Raw genomic sequence first — 17,424 nt, forward strand, 5'->3', positions numbered from 1 at the left:
CACACCAGTACAGCTCGGATTTATACAGTAACTCAGGATAAAAGTATATGAAATATCAGTTTGGGTACCGTTTGAGGGAAAAGTAGATTGTAGCTTTGAGGAATTATTTTCTTCAGTAAGAAACCGAATAACTTTGAAATTAACTACTTAAAATGAGCTTCAGATAAAACCACTGGCAGGTATGATGGCTCTAAATCTGACTCCCCTTCCCAAATGCACACCTACACGTGGACATTAATACACAGAATGATTCTAAATAGTTGAAACTGTTAGTACATACATTTATCGCTCCTAGGTTTTAAACTACATAATATTTAAAAGGACTAGCTTAGTAATTAACACAGAACACCAAACATCTGCTTTTAATACTAATTCCTTAAAATGCATCAGATTGCATCAAATCCATCCTTCCATCCGTGTATTAATTACCGCTAATTGACACTGCAGGTAATTTAAACAAAGAGCTCAAGGGCCTGAAAAAGTATGAAATCAAGGACTTAATATGTTTGGGCTGAACAGACATACCTTTACGTTGCTGTTCCACATGAGCAGTGTTCAAATGCTCTAATCGGTGAATTAATTCAGGCTCTTCAGGTCTGCCAAACCAATCTGTTTCATTCTTTGAAAATTTTCAATATGCCGGGAACCCACCTCTGTGGAAGAATAAATGATAAGCATATAATAGTAGTCCTCTCCTTGCATCACCGGCATAGACTATTTCTAGAACCTTTATTGAAGCTCACTCAAAAACCAGGAAATACATGTTAGAAAACTACATTACTGACCAGGATCTGGATGGTCAGGAATTAATCAAGGTAATGAGTTCTCCACATTGAGATTGTCTGTTTAAAACTCATCCAAGCTGAGAGCAATTGAAAGCTCTTGCTCTCGGAAGGCTGCTTGCTGGCAAACATGAAACGACTTCTTTGGCCTCGGTCCAGGCTGCAGCCCATGATCATTCACACCACAAAATCCAGCACCTCCAATATTGGCAATTCCACATCCTTGCTGGCAATTACAGCAGAAATCCAAGGAACTGAGAGGAGGGATACGTTGAATGCCTTGTCCCTACAGTTTGTCACCCATGGCTGAGACAAACTGACAGAGTATTTTAGGGACATTTCCAACATTTTCAGTTTTGACACCTTTTATCACCAGTGAACACAAAATTCCTCCAAAACGAAGAAAGCGTGTTTCATTTTGTCAAAAGAAACGCTAACTCCAAGCTTTACTAGACATTCAGTAAATTATGTTTGCCAAATAGTAAATGATTAATTTACTCAGAGCAGGTCTACTTGGTGTGGTTAAAATAGTGCTCTGGTTATTCTTGGCCATCTGTGTTAGGAAGAAAAGAAAAGGTGCCCACTGCCCACAATCATTATAAAATTAAGCTTATACAAAATCACTCTCGCCCTTAAACAACCCTGCTTCCCTTTGCACTTTATCTTAATCTTCAGATGAAATGTAATAGTTTTGTTCCACCATTGGCCTCTGCTATTTATGCCAATTTAATTAAAATAACGAAGAACTTACTTGGAAAAAAAAAAAAAAAAGAAAAAGCAAAGCTTAGAGAAGTCTGCCTGAATCTTTATCCTATGTTTTTGGTAACCACATCACACCTGTGGGTTTGTGCAGGTGATTTTAGCATGAAATGTGCTGATGCTCCTTCCAGCAGCATTTGCACTGATTGAAGTTGGCTCAGTGCCACTCTAGTAATTGAGTTTTTTCTACAAAATGTTCAGGGCACTATAGAAATTCTTTCTTATGTTTTACAAGACCTTATAAAACTTCCAAGCCAGTGTCATGAAACAGCACAGCTTGTTTTTATTTCAGTGGCTCAGGCTTGCTACTTTTAAAATTCACTTTTAAAAGAGATATGTAAAATATTTCATCATTATAAATTCTATTAGGTCATTTTCTCTCACGGCTCTTTTGCTGCTTCTCAAGTTCTTTCTCCAGTGATGATGTTGCTGTTTTAACTCAGCACATTTGGAGGGTCCAAGTTCTGTTTCAAACTGAAGATTAAATGGATCCATCCACTGGTTTTACTTTACACTATTAATAGAGCTAGGAATTAATAGTCCCCTGAATTAAAAGCAAAGCATACCCTAAGCAGCTAATGTTTTCATTGAAGACTGATATAACTACCTCCAATAAGCTTCTCGTACAAAAGAATCAGGTTTCAAATTTCGAGCCATGAGAATTACAGGGTTTGAAGTTCTACCAGGTGAATTTTGGAGCACTGGTGTGCCTTTACTTTTCCTTACCTGCAACTTCTCCTGACTTTTTTTTTTTTTAAAAAAAAAAAAAGGCAGGTACAATTTTACTGCTATCTGTGTTTTGCCTCATACAAAGACAAATTGGGGTTTTGGCCAGTACTTCTGCCTGAAGCCAGCCTTACAGGTTCCTAAGTCCTTTAGTTATCAAACAGAAAGGACTCGGAATCTGTTTGTGCAAAGAGTCAGTAAGTAACAAAAAGTGCATTTATGTAAAAAAGTACAATTGTGGAAGAGGTTCTAAGAACAACTGAATGGCTTTAAAATTTTAGTTTACTGTAATATTTACAGAATATTTACCTTTAAGAATATCAACAGTGAATCCTTAGAGATTCAGAGAAGTTAACATTTTAAACTAGTATTTCTATTTATATGAACAAGAGACTTCTGTTCAAGAGACTTTGTATAATTACAGTGATAAATTCCAGCTTCCTGATTTCCCCAGAATGTAAGCAGTATTGAAAGCAAAGTGCACCAAATGCCTTTTAAAACTTCCTACGTCCAGTAACAAGCATTAAAATAAGCTCTTAGAAGTGTAATGATGTTTTTAAACATTTTATGTTTATTTTGCAATATAAGGTGTCCTATTAAAGAACTAACCAACTTACTTTCTTGACAGGATTAAAAAAATAAGCAACTTTTGAGAAAGTGATAATTTTATTATATATTTGGGTTTCCATAAAACACTAAGTGAAGCATTAGGCCTGGTCTAAATTTATAATTTGATAGATTTTCATAAGTGAAAGAACTGGCTCATACTGTTCTGTAAATACTTCCTCAGGAATTTTAGTCAAATGCATGAAAATAAAAATGTTGTCCCCACAACTGAAAATTAACTAAAAGACCATAAGAAAAGCTAATTAAAAAAAGCATGGAACTGGAGAATACTGCTATGGAGCCCTGCAAATAGTAATACTAGATCTGGTCCGCCAGAGAAAGTAAAATCTAATTGGACAAATGCCATAGCTATACCAAACTGGGGGAAGGTTAAGGACCATGGAAGAGAGAAAAAGAATATGTAATCTGACAAAGAAGCGTAACTAAAGACACCCAGTATCTCTATATTTGCAAACTGAATCCACTACTGCATTAAATGGAAATTTGTACTTAAAACCAGACAGCAGTTCTGAACTAAAATTATATTTACTTTACAGTACTGCAGTTTAACAGACAGTTCTGTAACCCTAGAGACAAACCATCTTTTTTATCTGCATGTTATTGTTAGGAGCTTTCCTATAGTGATAGAAACACCTGTAGAGCAATACCCATACGCAGATAATCAAGGAGGAAAGCCGTGATGCCACAGCACTCGGAAGCAGCAGCGGGCAGCGCGTTGGCTGTAACTAGGGGGTATGTGGGGCTGCGCCAGCAAAGGAAGCGTGGCGTAAAACAAGGGAGCGAGAACTGACTTTGCTGGCATTGGTGTATTCCAACGAGCCTCCGAGCACCTTTTGATGATCAAGTTAATGACAAACTTACAGATAGTTTAAAAAAAATACTTCTTGTAGACTGAAAACACCGATACATTATGGTTTCCTGGTTTCTGATACTGTTTTCTTTTGCTAGAAACTAGTGGAGCAGTGGAACTAAATTTCCACTCCTGCTCAAAAATACTCTCCAAAATACTATCAAAGCCTTCCCGTTTCCAACTAGATCTGACAAATCAGTTCCTAATAACAGACCTTTAATATCACCTGCTCCAAAACATTGAAAAAACAGTGCTAGCACCACATTGGTTTTTCCTCCAAGCAGTATAACCTCTGCTCAAAAGCGTGCTATACGTTTAGATGGCTTTAGCCATCCAAATCAATGAGGGGTAAGATAAAAAAGAGACGAGTTTGTAATGGTAACGATGTGTTTGAGGGATAGCAGTGGTAACATCAAAGAGATGGTACATATGCAAATATCACTGGAGGTTGAGGAACAGTAAAGAAACTTGCTGAATGCAGTATCGTATCGTGGCATCATATTTAAAGCAACACTCCTCATTGTACGTAAACATGTTTGACTGGTATTCTCTGATATTCTTTATACATCCTCCCTAAGAAGGAGCAGATTTTGAGACTATTTAAAATAAACTAAGAGGACAACCTGGCATTCACATGGAACTAGGAAAATGAAAATACCTATCTTTTTTAGTTCTAACATCTAGCACCTTCTAAAGTTTCTTTTTAACTTTGAACAGAGGCTTTAGTGGTTTTATTCCTTTGTTTCCCCTTTACAAAATGTGCGGTTTTGCTATGTTTTTACCAACTGAGGGCTGAGACAGCCTCTGAGACTCTGAGAATAAACAGTACTTGTAAAATCGCTGATGACATTTTTGTACCTGCACAAGAATTTCAAATACACTTCCAAATTCTGCTGCTTTTAATTACTTCAGTTCCACCCACTGTCACATACTCGGTATTACAGGCGTTCTGAAGTGCACTTGTAAAAGCGAAGCATCCAAAAGTTCACCACCTGCTTTCTCATGTCCCGGTCTCAGCAGCCCGTAACAATCATTTTTATGCAAACACATATGGAAAGCAGGAAGGTAGCATTGCACTGCATGGTTTGAATGTACAAGTTCAAGCTTGGTCTCACAGGATTTCTAACAAAAGGCTACCTAGAATGGTATAAACAAAACTTCTGTGTTTAGGGATATTTCTTAAATAACACACTTCAGAGATCTACAGAATTTTTGGAAACAGAAAGCAGTGAACAAAAATAATCACAAGCTAAAAATCTTTTTTTTTCTCTCACGAGGAAACCATATTTAATCCCCCAGCCGCATTTTGCTGTCTTTTCCCTAAATTTATGCTAACAGCAAATCTTTCAGTACAAAAGAGAAAAAATTGACTCACCAGGACCCTGTCTATAGGAAATACTTTGACACATGAGTATGGTTAAGCATAGGAGGAGTCGCACTAGATGAAATCATGGCCCTTGAAGTGAGGAGCAAATCACTAAAGAGAAGAGGGGAAGCTGAAACGGCTGAAATCAATTACAGCTTACAAACTACACTCAATTGTGACCAAACAAGAAGTTACCGATCAGAAGTTTATGAAATAATATTTCCTTTTAAAAATCATTAGAAAAACAATTCTCTGCTCAGATGAGAGGCCATTTTCTTACAATACCAGCAGCTCAACTCTGTACAGGTTTTGATTAGGTTTGATTTATGGTGCAATTAATAGCTTGATCCAGTTGTAAATCAGAGTCAAAATGTCTCTCTTTCAGGTGGCTTTTTTGCTCTAACTTTCGTAGATCTCAACAACATCACTGACCACAGAAAAATGAATGATATATTTGTCATGTTGATGTATATGGTGTCCTCTTGACCTGCTTTGCTCTTGTTGAAGTCATATAAACCAAAGTAGTTGAAGAACTGAAAACTGGGGTTTATAGGCTTTGCTTACAGCCTGCTGAGGTTAATAAGCTATTGTTGTGATAACCGTGTTACTGAGGGTACAGTGATGTACACTGAATATACACGATGAAAATAAAAAAGTCATATTTGAGATTATTAAATTGCAATCAAATAGCTGGCTAGAATTTCCCATAGAATAAGCAAAGAACAGCCAAGTCCTAAAAACTCTCTGAATTAGTAAGCATCAACAAAGCACTTCCAAACATAAATTATGTTGTAAACTCTCAGTGTTATCTTTCTAAGTATATTAAAATTATATAAATATATATAATTGATGTAAGTTTTAATAGTGCCCAAAATTTAAGTCTCTCAAAATCAATAAGGTTTGTAAAACTAGGGAAATGATATTGCAACGGCATGCATGTCGAATTGTTTACTTTTCTTTATCCACAGATCATGAAGGAAGTTCGGAGAGCATTGTGCAATGCATCAGCTGATGACAGTAAACTCTTACTTCTCAGCGCAGTGGGAAGTGTATTCTGTAGTGGCCTAGATTACTCATATTTAATTGGCAGGTTATCCAATGACAGAAGAAAGGAAAGCACTAGGATTGCAGAAGCTATAAGGTGACCCAAGCTTACCTATGATCTCTAAATTATGAAATGCAGTGTGTGATTATAAAGATATTTATCAGGTCCAAAAATGTTGTATATTTAAGTGTTGATTGCATTCTAATTATAGTCCTACAAATTTGTTTAGTAAGAAGAACCTTGGACCTTTCCTTATTAGAAAAGAAAGCACATTTATTCCAGAGCTAATATCCATAGGGATTTATTTTACTCCAATTCTCTGTATTTAATATTTCAAATCACTCCTCCAAATTCAAATACAACTTTGTTGTTGTTTTTCCAAATTAGCTATTGCTTCATGTTCTAAAGTGGTTCCTGAAAGGCAGATATTTTACTTGTTTTAATGTTCATCATTTTAATGAATTTCAGTGCAAATGGGAATCCATGGCTTACTCATATTCTGTTGAAATAGCAGTCTGCCACTGTATTTCAGAACCTTATTAGAAGGGTCTCCACTCTTTTTCTTAAACTTAAATTACTTAATATATATGTAAATGTAGTTTTATTTTCATAACTAAAATGTGACTTTCCTTATATATATCACATTACCTTAATAGAAATCCAGGGTTTATGACATGCAGTCTACAAATCAATACATCACCAAATATTTCCATTATCCACAAGGTATACTTTATACATACTTGGCAGATCTTCCCGTATAAATCAACATTACTCCACTAAAGCCAATGGTATTTCACCAGTCTGTACCAGGAGAGGGTGTGGTCCCTTTTTCCCCCCCCCCACTTCCTACAAATAAATATTATTCTTCAGAAAGCTTTAAAACTTTATGCAACAATTCTATGAAGGAATATTAAAGAATTTGTTTTACAACAGATCTGTATTTTGGATATATTAGTATAAAATAAGATCAGGTTCACTTATTACATGATGTATTAACCATCAATTCTCTTGGTTACAACTACTGCAGATCAGTTTGGATTCTCAGTTTAATACTTTTGAAATTCTCAAAGTAGTAATTATTTTGAAATAATTTAAAATGTACTTCTTAAATATATGAATTATGACATGTTTTTAAGACCCTAGCTATGCTTGAATATCATGTAGTGACATTTAAAAAAAGGAAAACCCTTTGAAGGACACATCCTGGTTTTTTTTTTTTCAAATGTGAGGGATTTTTAATAATGTGGAACCAAAAAAAAGTGAGGGAAGAAATTCACTATTTTTGTTTGAAAACACAGGCACACTCACACTCCACTAGAAGATACAAATTTAGTATTAGTCATGTAAATATTGTGTAGATAGGTATTGTTATGTATGTATACATTTATCTACACACGTTTAATATACAGGTATACTTACAATTCAACACTTAAATGAGTATAAGCCAGACTATGATACTCAGTTTTTCCATCCTTGGACTCACAGAACGCTCTTGCAATACTGGTACAATGTACTGCTCCTTGTCAAGAATGTCGGCTTCAGGCCCACTGGAAATAGATTTTTATTGTACTTCTGGAAACAATACGCTACGCTTTCCATTTAGCGCACTCTGTGCTTTCTGTGAACAAAGGACTCAACTCATGGAAAATATACTGTAATAAGAGTAGAAAAAAATGTACACTTTGCTTTTTCAGTGGTTAGGATGCCCTAAAACACATTAATGGATCTCTGCCTCCACCGCTTTACATCAAGTTAGACTTGTATCAAAATGAAATTAAGATCTTGATTACCGTGTGTTTCCACTTTCTAAAATATGGATCTCATATACTGATCACAAGTTAAATACCCATCAAGTCTCATCTCACATGAATGATTTATTCATTTGGCCCCTGTCCTCATCCACTGCCTTTGGGGCTTGCAACTCAGGGACGTGTGGCACTGTAGCTTCTCTCCAAGTATTGAACATAGATCCATCAGCCTGAGCTGCCATCGTCCAGATGTGTATCCAGCATTGCACTTCTGGAGCAGGGAAAAGGCAGACAGACTGCGCTGCAACTGTGCATACGTGGCCTACAGAGCCCTGCAATCAAAGGACTCACTGGAAGTCATTCTCAGCATCAGTCTCACATCATCAGTCGGGCATGGTTACGTGACCCGATACATAAAATTCTGGGTGTGCTCAGAAGAAAACAAAGAAGGACGACTTTACTCTCTCAACTTCTTTAGAGCCTTTGACCTACTTACGAGCCCTGACCTGCAGCAAGACCTGGGCAACAATGCAGAGGTATCTGAGCATCCCAAAGTGTATTCGATGGTCAACTTGCCATATATCCCCTAGCAAAACCAAAAGCCTTGTGCATGTGACACTTTTTCCTGTCTTTGAGCTTCTGGCTCTACTGTGCAACAACAGTTACAATTTTAAGTCCTTTTCAAAGACTGCCTTGAATCGATACAAAGATCTTCTAGCCCAGAACCTACACATGTGAACTTACGGTTCAGAGACATAGAAACGTGCCAGGTTCTGGGTACAAAGACAACTCGCTGAAACAACTAACATACCAATAAGGGAACACAGATGAGTGGAGTGGTGGACACTGCAGCTTCTGTAGACCAAATGCAGGCATTTGTTCCCCTCGTAAGCTCCCAATACAGTAGCCTTCCACTTGATCCTATAGGTGGCATGTTCCATACCCATCCATTGTACCATCCTCTGTGCTCCCCCTCCTTCCTTCATGACAGAGGCTCATGATGTCTTCTCAATGTTCTGTTCCACTCTCTCCCCATCTCCAGGTCCTCCCTTCCTTGCTCACGCATGTGAAGATTTCACATTTCCTTCAACCCTTTCCCTCCATTAATGTGTTCTGCTTTGCTCTTCCTCCCCATCATCTAACCGTTTCCTCTCCATAATCCCTAATGGCTTTTCCATATTCACTTCCAGTCCCATTTATCACCACACGCTTCCTGCTTTTCTCCACCACACTGTTTTCTTCTGCCTCCACACAGTCCTCAGATCTGCTGCCACCATTTATCTGTAGTTTGTTCTTTTTACCTATCATTCGTCACATCCCTGTTCCTATCTGTAGTCCTACTTGGAAGGCTTACTTGCTTAACTACTGAGGTTCTCAAAATTCTGGAATTAGTCAGATGCAGTGATCCACAGTCATTACTCAACCATAAACAACCGAAGAAATAACAAGATAAGGGAACAGCATTGCTTCTGCAAACAAAGATGAACAACAACTCTCCTTAACCCTGCTATGCTCTAAAAAGAAATGGTCTTGAACAAACGTGATGTTCCTTACTTCACTCTCTTTGTCTTGCTGCTGATCTTCTGTGTATTACTCAGTGTGTGAACAGAGCTGCATCAATTCCCATGAGTCTCTTATTTTTCCATGGTCAAAAATCAACTCCTTACCAGATAACCTGAAAAACAGAACTCATTCATGGAACGTTTAATGCTGGGTCACCTCAGACTCTTTGTTTTCATTTAAAATATAGCCAATGCCTTTGCACTTCAGTCCAATAAAATACTTATCTTTGGTATGTTTTCCATTTTTTTCCAAATTAGCACTTGAACCTGCAAGGCACACCTCCTATTCTCAGATACAGAAGTCTAGGTCTCTTTGACGTCAGTGGGAAAGCTGCAACTCATCGAAGGGCACATTTGACAAAATGTTCTTTCCTAAAATCTGTCAGCAAAGATGCACTCCGGATCTAATAAATACCCAATGCAGGAACAGAATCTTCTCTTTTGTTTTGAATTTGATTTATACATGTCTCTTTTCTAAAGTAACTGAGCATCTCGTTTGCCTCCACATACCTGCTGTGCACTAAGCTGCTGGAGCCCATAAGTTGCCCACAATTACACTCATGCTTCTTCCTAATCAGTGTCTAGGCTGTTCCATTCAACAGATGTCTTTCCACAGTTGCTGGTAGGTAACATATTTAAAAGATCTCTTAATTGCACAGAATTTAACATGTTCTAGTTCATTCATCCAGATGAATCCGATCACATTTACTTCCCCGTTATTTCCCATCACTTCACATTTGATGTTGTAGGCAGGCAAGGGCATCTAATTTGTTACATCTTTGCTGAAGACATTTGCAGTGAAGACCCAACAGACCGCTCACCTAATTCTTTCCCTGTTCAAACATTTCTCTCTCTCTGACTCCCCTCTGTGGGTCTTGTTCTTTCCACTGGTGTGCCATAAATGTTTACTATCTCCTGATCCATTGATGGGACTTGCAGTAACCTTCGACACAGGATCTTAACAGAACTTTTTGAAAAAAAAAAATATTCAGCAATCCACCTATGAGTTTCCTGTCTTTAGGTTAGCCAGCCTGGATTGTCAGAATCCATACTAGCCATTGTAGAGCAAACTGAGAAGCACTGTGTGTACAAACTCATGAGTTACTGGTCCAGAAGTAAAACTAAACCTAACCAAACCATTCTGCAAAAAGTACAACAGTCAGTGCACTCCAATTAATCAGTTCATGTACAACATATACAAAACTTTTAATATCCCAGGTATTCAGAAAGATTAAATACCTAAACATGAGCAAAATTTTCCATGTGCAAACTAGAAAGTATCTTGCAATTCTGACCTCGTAAAACTGGGCCATGGCATTTATTGTGTTCATCTGTGGTTCTAATTTGTTTTCAGATTAAGTACTTTAAGCTCGGGTATTTATCTAAGTGTTACTTCTATATTCAAGATCTTTCTTTTATTTTTTATTTTAGGGATTTTGTAAAAGCTTTTATTCAATTTAAGAAGCCAATTGTGGTTGCTATCAACGGCCCTGCTCTTGGGTTAGGAGCTTCTATTTTACCACTATGTGATATCGTTTGGGCAAGTGAGAAGGCATGGTTTCAGACACCATATGCAACAATCCGACTCACTCCAGCTGGCTGCTCATCATACACATTCCCACAAATTCTGGGTGTTGCACTGGTAAGGTTTTCCACCTCAAATTGCTGATGAACCTTTCTTAAATTCATGCTTGTCTTTCTCTCTTTAAAAAGTAAAACAGAAAACAACTGTTTCTCTTAATTGTCAAGAATGGAAGTGAAATCTGTGGAAAGTTAATCTAATCCCTACCAGTTTCTTATCACAAAAATGACCTCAGAATTCAATATATTACGCATGCTGCACACAAGGAAGATTGAACACAGGTTGAAAAAGCCAAAATTGTCAAGATCACGGTAGAAAAGGGAAGAAATGCATTAGCAGAATAATGTTGCAGAGTACTTGTCTGTATTGAGTTAGGATTGTGCAGTAACGGAACAAGATACTGCTCTCTGCTCTCTAAAAACAATCTATGCTAATTCCAGTAAGGTTGCTTAGTTTTTACCAGTATAACAAAGGAAAATTTGCCCCACAAAGGTTTCATACTAGGTTCCATGACTCTTGGCACAGTATCACTGTATCACTGATAGCTACTCTTGTAAAATCAGCAATACAGATTCATCATGCATGCCAGCACATTTCTTTTAAATGAAACCCATGCTGTGCTCTGGCCACCTGCACAATCTTTAAATAGCTACCGAAACTCCTTTTTAAGTATTTTGCAATATGGAAAGATACAGGAGACCATTTGTAAATTTAATCTTGAAAATAGCAGGCAAGTATGGAAAATTTTTTAAGGGAATTATAACCCAAGATCACAAGTAATCTTTTGGTTTCACAGGCAAATGAAATGTTGTTCTGTGGGAGAAAGCTGACAGCACAGGAAGCCTGCAGCAGAGGACTAGTGTCACAAGTATTTTGGCCAACAACATTTAGCCAAGAAGTGATGCTACGAGTGAAAGAAATGGCATCCTGCAGTGCAGTGGTAAGAAATCAAACTCTTCTGTGATTAAATTACATTTCACAGAGGCAAGATGTGTTCCCAAGGCTCATCACATGGTGGGTCCTCAGTTTCCACAACCATACCTGTGGAAGAGGGCTAACAACAGAAAATCTGGATAGGGATCGGTGAGCTCCTGGAGTTTCCCATTTTTCAGTGGCAGGGAGGGTTGTTTCCTTTCCCCATCTGCACATTTATGCAGTGTGAGTGGAACCTCCTTGCCCCATTTTGAAAGGGGATTTTAGCATAGGTTTCCTTCATGAAGGTGGAAAAGTCTGAAACTACACAACTGTACTGGGAAATCTCTGTAGGGACATTAAGAAAATATATTTGCCTTTCACGTTGTCCTGGCCTACTATGTTTCAGCTGACTCTGCCTTCTTTTCTGTACCTGCATAGTTCCTGATTCTGCAAAATGTTCTTCTACACAGTGCCCCAGAAGGGTAGGATAGTGCCAGCTAACCTCTGCTGTGAAGGAGAGGTGAGATCCAGACACAGAGGGATTTGAACACAGTCTGGTCACAGAGTATTATAACTTTCCTTTTGTGTACATAAAAGTTGAAAGAAGATCCTTTCCTATTTTTACTTCCTAAGGTTTTTTCCCTTCAGGCAGATATACTCCTATTCTGGGCACATCTTTGTTTAAAAAAAAATGCAGTGAAGAAAGTGATACTGACTGCAATAAAACTGCACTAACGAAAGCGCAAATTGTTGCGGTTTCTTGCTATACTGCCTATGCCTGAAACTGTCTTAGCATCCCTCAGTTTCATTTAAAAGATCCGTTGTAAAAGAGAAGGTAGAGACACAGGAGATTTTTAATTAAATGAAATGTAGATTAGATCTCACAAAAGACATTCAGAATGAAACTCTCTGGAAATGTAGCATAAGCTTATTTGATCATGCTGATATAACATGTATCATATGAGTTCAGAAAACCTCTGGACCTTACTGTGAATTCTTCCTTCCTTCACTGTTACCGGCTGCCAATGAAATTTTCCCTTGAGATCTGTTAGGAAGACTGGTGCTAACTTGTGGACAAAGATGAGAGTTAAAACTGTCCAACACTAGATTTACTCTCCAAGATCCTAAATGCAAATCAGGCTGCAGTCACAAAAACAATGAATATGATGAGCTCATCCAAGTTCACTGTGGATACTTGTTCACAAACAGACCAAAAAAAATGCGCAGGCCCCACAATTTGCAATTAACACCATTTACTTGACTTAAACAGAAACACTATTTTGGAATAGCAGCGTTGTAACCTAAAACAGATAGGACCTAGGCTTAACATGTAGGGGTTGACAAAGCTGAGTGGAGACTATGCGCTTCCCTTACCATAAACACTGTATTAGTTTACATTAAGTCTTCTGCCCCCAAAAAATCAATAATGTATGAATTATTAATGGTTTCGTTTGACTAGTTGGGTTCCTTGTGAGATACAGACTGGTGTTACATATTTCCAAAAGAATTTTAAAGGCAATCTCAATGTGTCTAAAAATGGGTCTGGGAAAAATGAGCTGAAGTGTGGGAGCAACCATGGACCTGCTGTTCATGCCTTTAAGAACACAGAGCGATTACTAAGGGCTTGAGATTGGGCTTTCCCTTGTAAAAACCTTAGGTGATTTTTTATGACTGCTTGTATATGTTAAGCAAATCCATCTCCAGAACACAGTCAGAGGGTGCACGTTTTGCTTAACACCTTTCTTTTATAAAATATTTGACTTTTATAAAAATGTAAGTAAATAAGCTTAAAAAGGTATTTGCAGTAAAGGCCCTTTCCTCTTCATTTCTGTTTTGATAAGGAAATGATACATGAGGGAAAATTGTTAAAGATGATGGACACCCACTTTGGGTTTCCAACCTCTATAACCTTAAAGACTACCTTTGAGAAAACAAGTAGCCAATATATCACGCCTCACGCATTTTCATTTCAAGGGATCACATTTTGAACAGGAGGGAGTTCAGCTCCTTCTAGTGCTTCATGGCAGACCTTCAAGAAACTGAGGTACTTCAGAATCCCTCATTCCTTTTAAAAAGGCATAAACCTCAGAAGTCCTTAATTCTTACAGATGCTGACTATCAGCAAGTGGAGTTACAGCTGGAAATCAGATCTCATTTCTGTGCCCGAAGGAGTTGTTACTTAGATTGTAAAACAGTCAGTAGTGTAAAAATGCTGTTCACGCCATTATCCATAACAATTTTGTCAGATTCAAAATAAAACGCTGAGCGATATTTTGGCTTTAGGTATTGGAAGAGTCCAAATGTCTCGTGCGGAGCTTCCTGAAATCCGGACTTGAAGATGTGAATGAGAAAGAGTGTCAGATGTTAAAACAGCTCTGGAGTTCTTCCAAAGGACTGGATTCATTATTCAGTTACTTGCAAGATAAAATTTATGAAGTCTGATGTCTTGGCCTAACTTGAAGAGAAAATGCTCCACTTGTGAACAGAGTCAAACATTACCTGTGTTGGAAAAGCAGAGGCAATGCATCATTGAGGAATTTGTGACAGTGTATCCTAATGCATATGGTTGTGTCGATTTCCTTGTGAGCTACCCAGCTGCTTGTAGCTGGTTTGATTTTGTGTAACCGAGACGTAGGCAGGCTTGTTCAGTGCACGTAATCTCTGCAGAGGGCTGCATCTTTCACATGCTCATCCAGACAAAAGTATACATTCCATGTGCTGAGAAGCACCACTGGGGCCCAATAAGGCACACCATCTGCAATGATTTATTTTATCTGTCCTTCTTAACTTATTCTTGCTGTTGCAACACTTCTGGGCTGACATAGAGGGCTCAATCTGAAAACTGGGTCAGCACGATATTTTGGGGGCCCAAACACCATACTTTAGAAATATTTTAATTATTTTTTCTAAGTTCTAACAGTGTGATGGAAAAATCTGATAATTTATATGTATAATATGTAAAGTTAGTTTTACAAAATCTACTAGAATTTTTTTCTTTGTTGAATTTATTTAACTTATTTATTTTGTGTTCATATTCAGCTGTTTGTTAATCACAGATCTTATTTTCATACTTCCCTTGACTGAATTAATGGCATCACATGAGAACACAAACACATTTTGAGCAGCAAATTGTGTAGAAAAATACAGAATATATAGAAAACACACAGAATGCTGTGGGCAGTAAAAGAAACAGCCACGTGCATGCTCCTCTATGTGCAAAATTGTACAAAAAAAGTATGAAACTGATTCATTTGCCAGGGTTAAGGGGAAAAAAGTGGATTCCGAAACAGGGAGTCCCCCCTAAGTCTCTCTTCACTTTCTGCCTTCTTGAGGAGCATTGAAGGGCTTGCCAACAAGATGCTTTATTTAAGTTTACTATATTCCTGTTAGCCGGATGTCAGTAACAGGGTGAGTGGTGCCGTTATGTGGCATCGTACAGTTTTTCAGGTTTAAACGTCCCCTTTTGGTCTGAAGTCTAAAAGCAAATCCTTATGAGCCTTAGTCTAGTTGCCTGATTCCTCAGGTGTGAGATAATTTCTGCTCTGGAGGCCTTTGGGTGTGGGCCAACAGTTTATACAAGGTGCTAGGTATTGAACTAAGTGGAGGGAGAGGTTTTGTGTTGCTTTTCCCAGCTCTCCACATCTGGCCACCCCACCATCTGTTACAAGAACTTACGGCTATCCGTAAAAGCAGTCCACAATAAACACCACAAATCCAACCTGCTATTTTAGAATGTGAGCCTAGTACTTTTCAGTGACACTGACTTCTGAACACTGGATCGCTCTCATTTCTTTCTTGCTAGTAAGGCAATTAATATGGAAATAACACGAGCATGCTCTGTGACTTCACCTGCCATTTTAGTATGCCCGAATTAAAACCTGTTGAAGCAGAAGCTTTGCACATTTGTTTGCTTCGTAATTTGTGCCCTTGCTCTCCATCCTTGAGCTCAGTGACTTGGTTATGGTTTAAACCTCTGCAAATGAGCCTGCTAGGTTTTCTCCCTCCCAGTATTTCCACAAAGAGTTTCAACAAAGCCTTTGTAAAGTTAACAAACAGGTGATTATACTAAACAGTAGCCTTCGACACATTAATACAACATTTCTTTTTCCACAAATAATTAAAAGTCCTGTTTCTATGGCCTAATTGTATCACTGACTTGTAAGGAAATCATTACCCTAAAGGCAGAAGTTATCATGGAAATGCTTCATTAAAAGGACAAAACCCGGCTTCTAATTAGCCTGGTCTAAATGTTTTGAAAAAAACTTCTCAAAACAAGTGACTTATTTCTAAATGTCTGAAACAGAACTCTTTCGATAACCATTTGAAGTGACAGATGCACCACTTGTTTTGTACTAATACTTGCCTATTTCCACAACCTGCCAGCAATGCCACAGAGTGCACGGTTGGGCCAAGGCCACGGGACCCCCGCTGTGCCGTGCGCGCACTGAGTCGCCTGCGTGGCCGTCCCGTGCAGACGAGAGGGAGCGCTCAGGTGAAATCCGCTCACGTGCGTACGTGTTTGCACAATCAGGCCTCCAGCATATGACTTCAGAAAAAAAAAAAAACAAAAAAAAAAAAGGGAAAAAAAAAAAAGCAATGGAAAGTACCATGATTCCTCAATTTCCTTTATTTCCTTTATTCCTGTCCAGAGAGCCATAACTGCTAGTCATGTGTTAATAAGATATTAGGAAGTTTATTTCAATACTATGCTTGGTTTTTGTAGATAAATATAGAAAAATTGCTCAGCAATGTGAAGGTATGCTTTCCATATGAGATTTTCAAACAGAGAAGAATCGTAAGTTGTTAGACCTTTAAGCTGCATCATTTCATCTGAATTTTCAGATAGCTGTATCTTAGCATTTTTTATGACAAAGGAATGGTTGAAATACATTTTCTAGAATTATTTTTCCATTAAAGCAAGTGCTAACCATAGTTAACATTTTTAATTATTCATATCTATACAGTTACAATCTAGTTTTCATGGAATCTATTTTCCCTTCAATAAAGAGTAATAACAATGTCAAAAACTTCTTTTCCAGTATTTAAAGATCAGAATCAGTTTTCTCTTGTGTTTCTGTCCTTACTAGGTATTCAGATATCTAGATGTACTGTACATATTAGTCTGGGTACCTTTACTAATATTCACAGTATTTAAGATTATAAATGCAATTTGTTGTTAAGTATGTTATTTTATTCTTGTGTAAATTGTTTTGTACAATCTTTAAAAATCTACAGTTTTGCATTTGTAGATATTAAAGGTAAGCAATTTATTTTGTGTTGTCCTGCATGTATATTTTTGCTGTAGATAAGTGTTGCTTAGTTTACTATTTCAGTACATTTCTGTTTAAATGAATAAGCTTACAAACTTTAATACAGTATATATTTTCAGAATATAAACTTTTATATTTCTGTGGTAGGTTAGGGTATGCGTTTTAGGCAATCTTTTTCACTACTATTAACTG

The 17,424-nt window shown here is 37.6% G+C and overlaps 1 protein-coding gene across 1 annotated transcript in view; it reads left to right on the plus strand.

Moving 5' to 3' along the window:
• The window catches only part of CDYL2 (chromodomain Y like 2), a 59,817-nt gene extending 43,500 nt beyond the window's left edge, over nucleotides 1–16,317 (plus strand). Inside the window, exons 5-8 of the mRNA XM_075714809.1 lie at nucleotides 6,079–6,251; nucleotides 10,897–11,107; nucleotides 11,844–11,987; nucleotides 14,246–16,317. Of these exons, the coding sequence (XP_075570924.1) occupies nucleotides 6,079–6,251; nucleotides 10,897–11,107; nucleotides 11,844–11,987; nucleotides 14,246–14,404 (687 nt within the window). The 3' untranslated portion in view covers nucleotides 14,405–16,317. The remainder of the gene's footprint in view (nucleotides 1–6,078; nucleotides 6,252–10,896; nucleotides 11,108–11,843; nucleotides 11,988–14,245) is intronic.
• The last annotated feature ends 1,107 nt before the right edge of the window (nucleotides 16,318–17,424 follow it).

The sequence above is a fragment of the Pelecanus crispus genome, chromosome 8 (assembly GCF_030463565.1).
Source record: "Pelecanus crispus isolate bPelCri1 chromosome 8, bPelCri1.pri, whole genome shotgun sequence".
Taxonomy (NCBI): domain Eukaryota; kingdom Metazoa; phylum Chordata; class Aves; order Pelecaniformes; family Pelecanidae; genus Pelecanus; species Pelecanus crispus.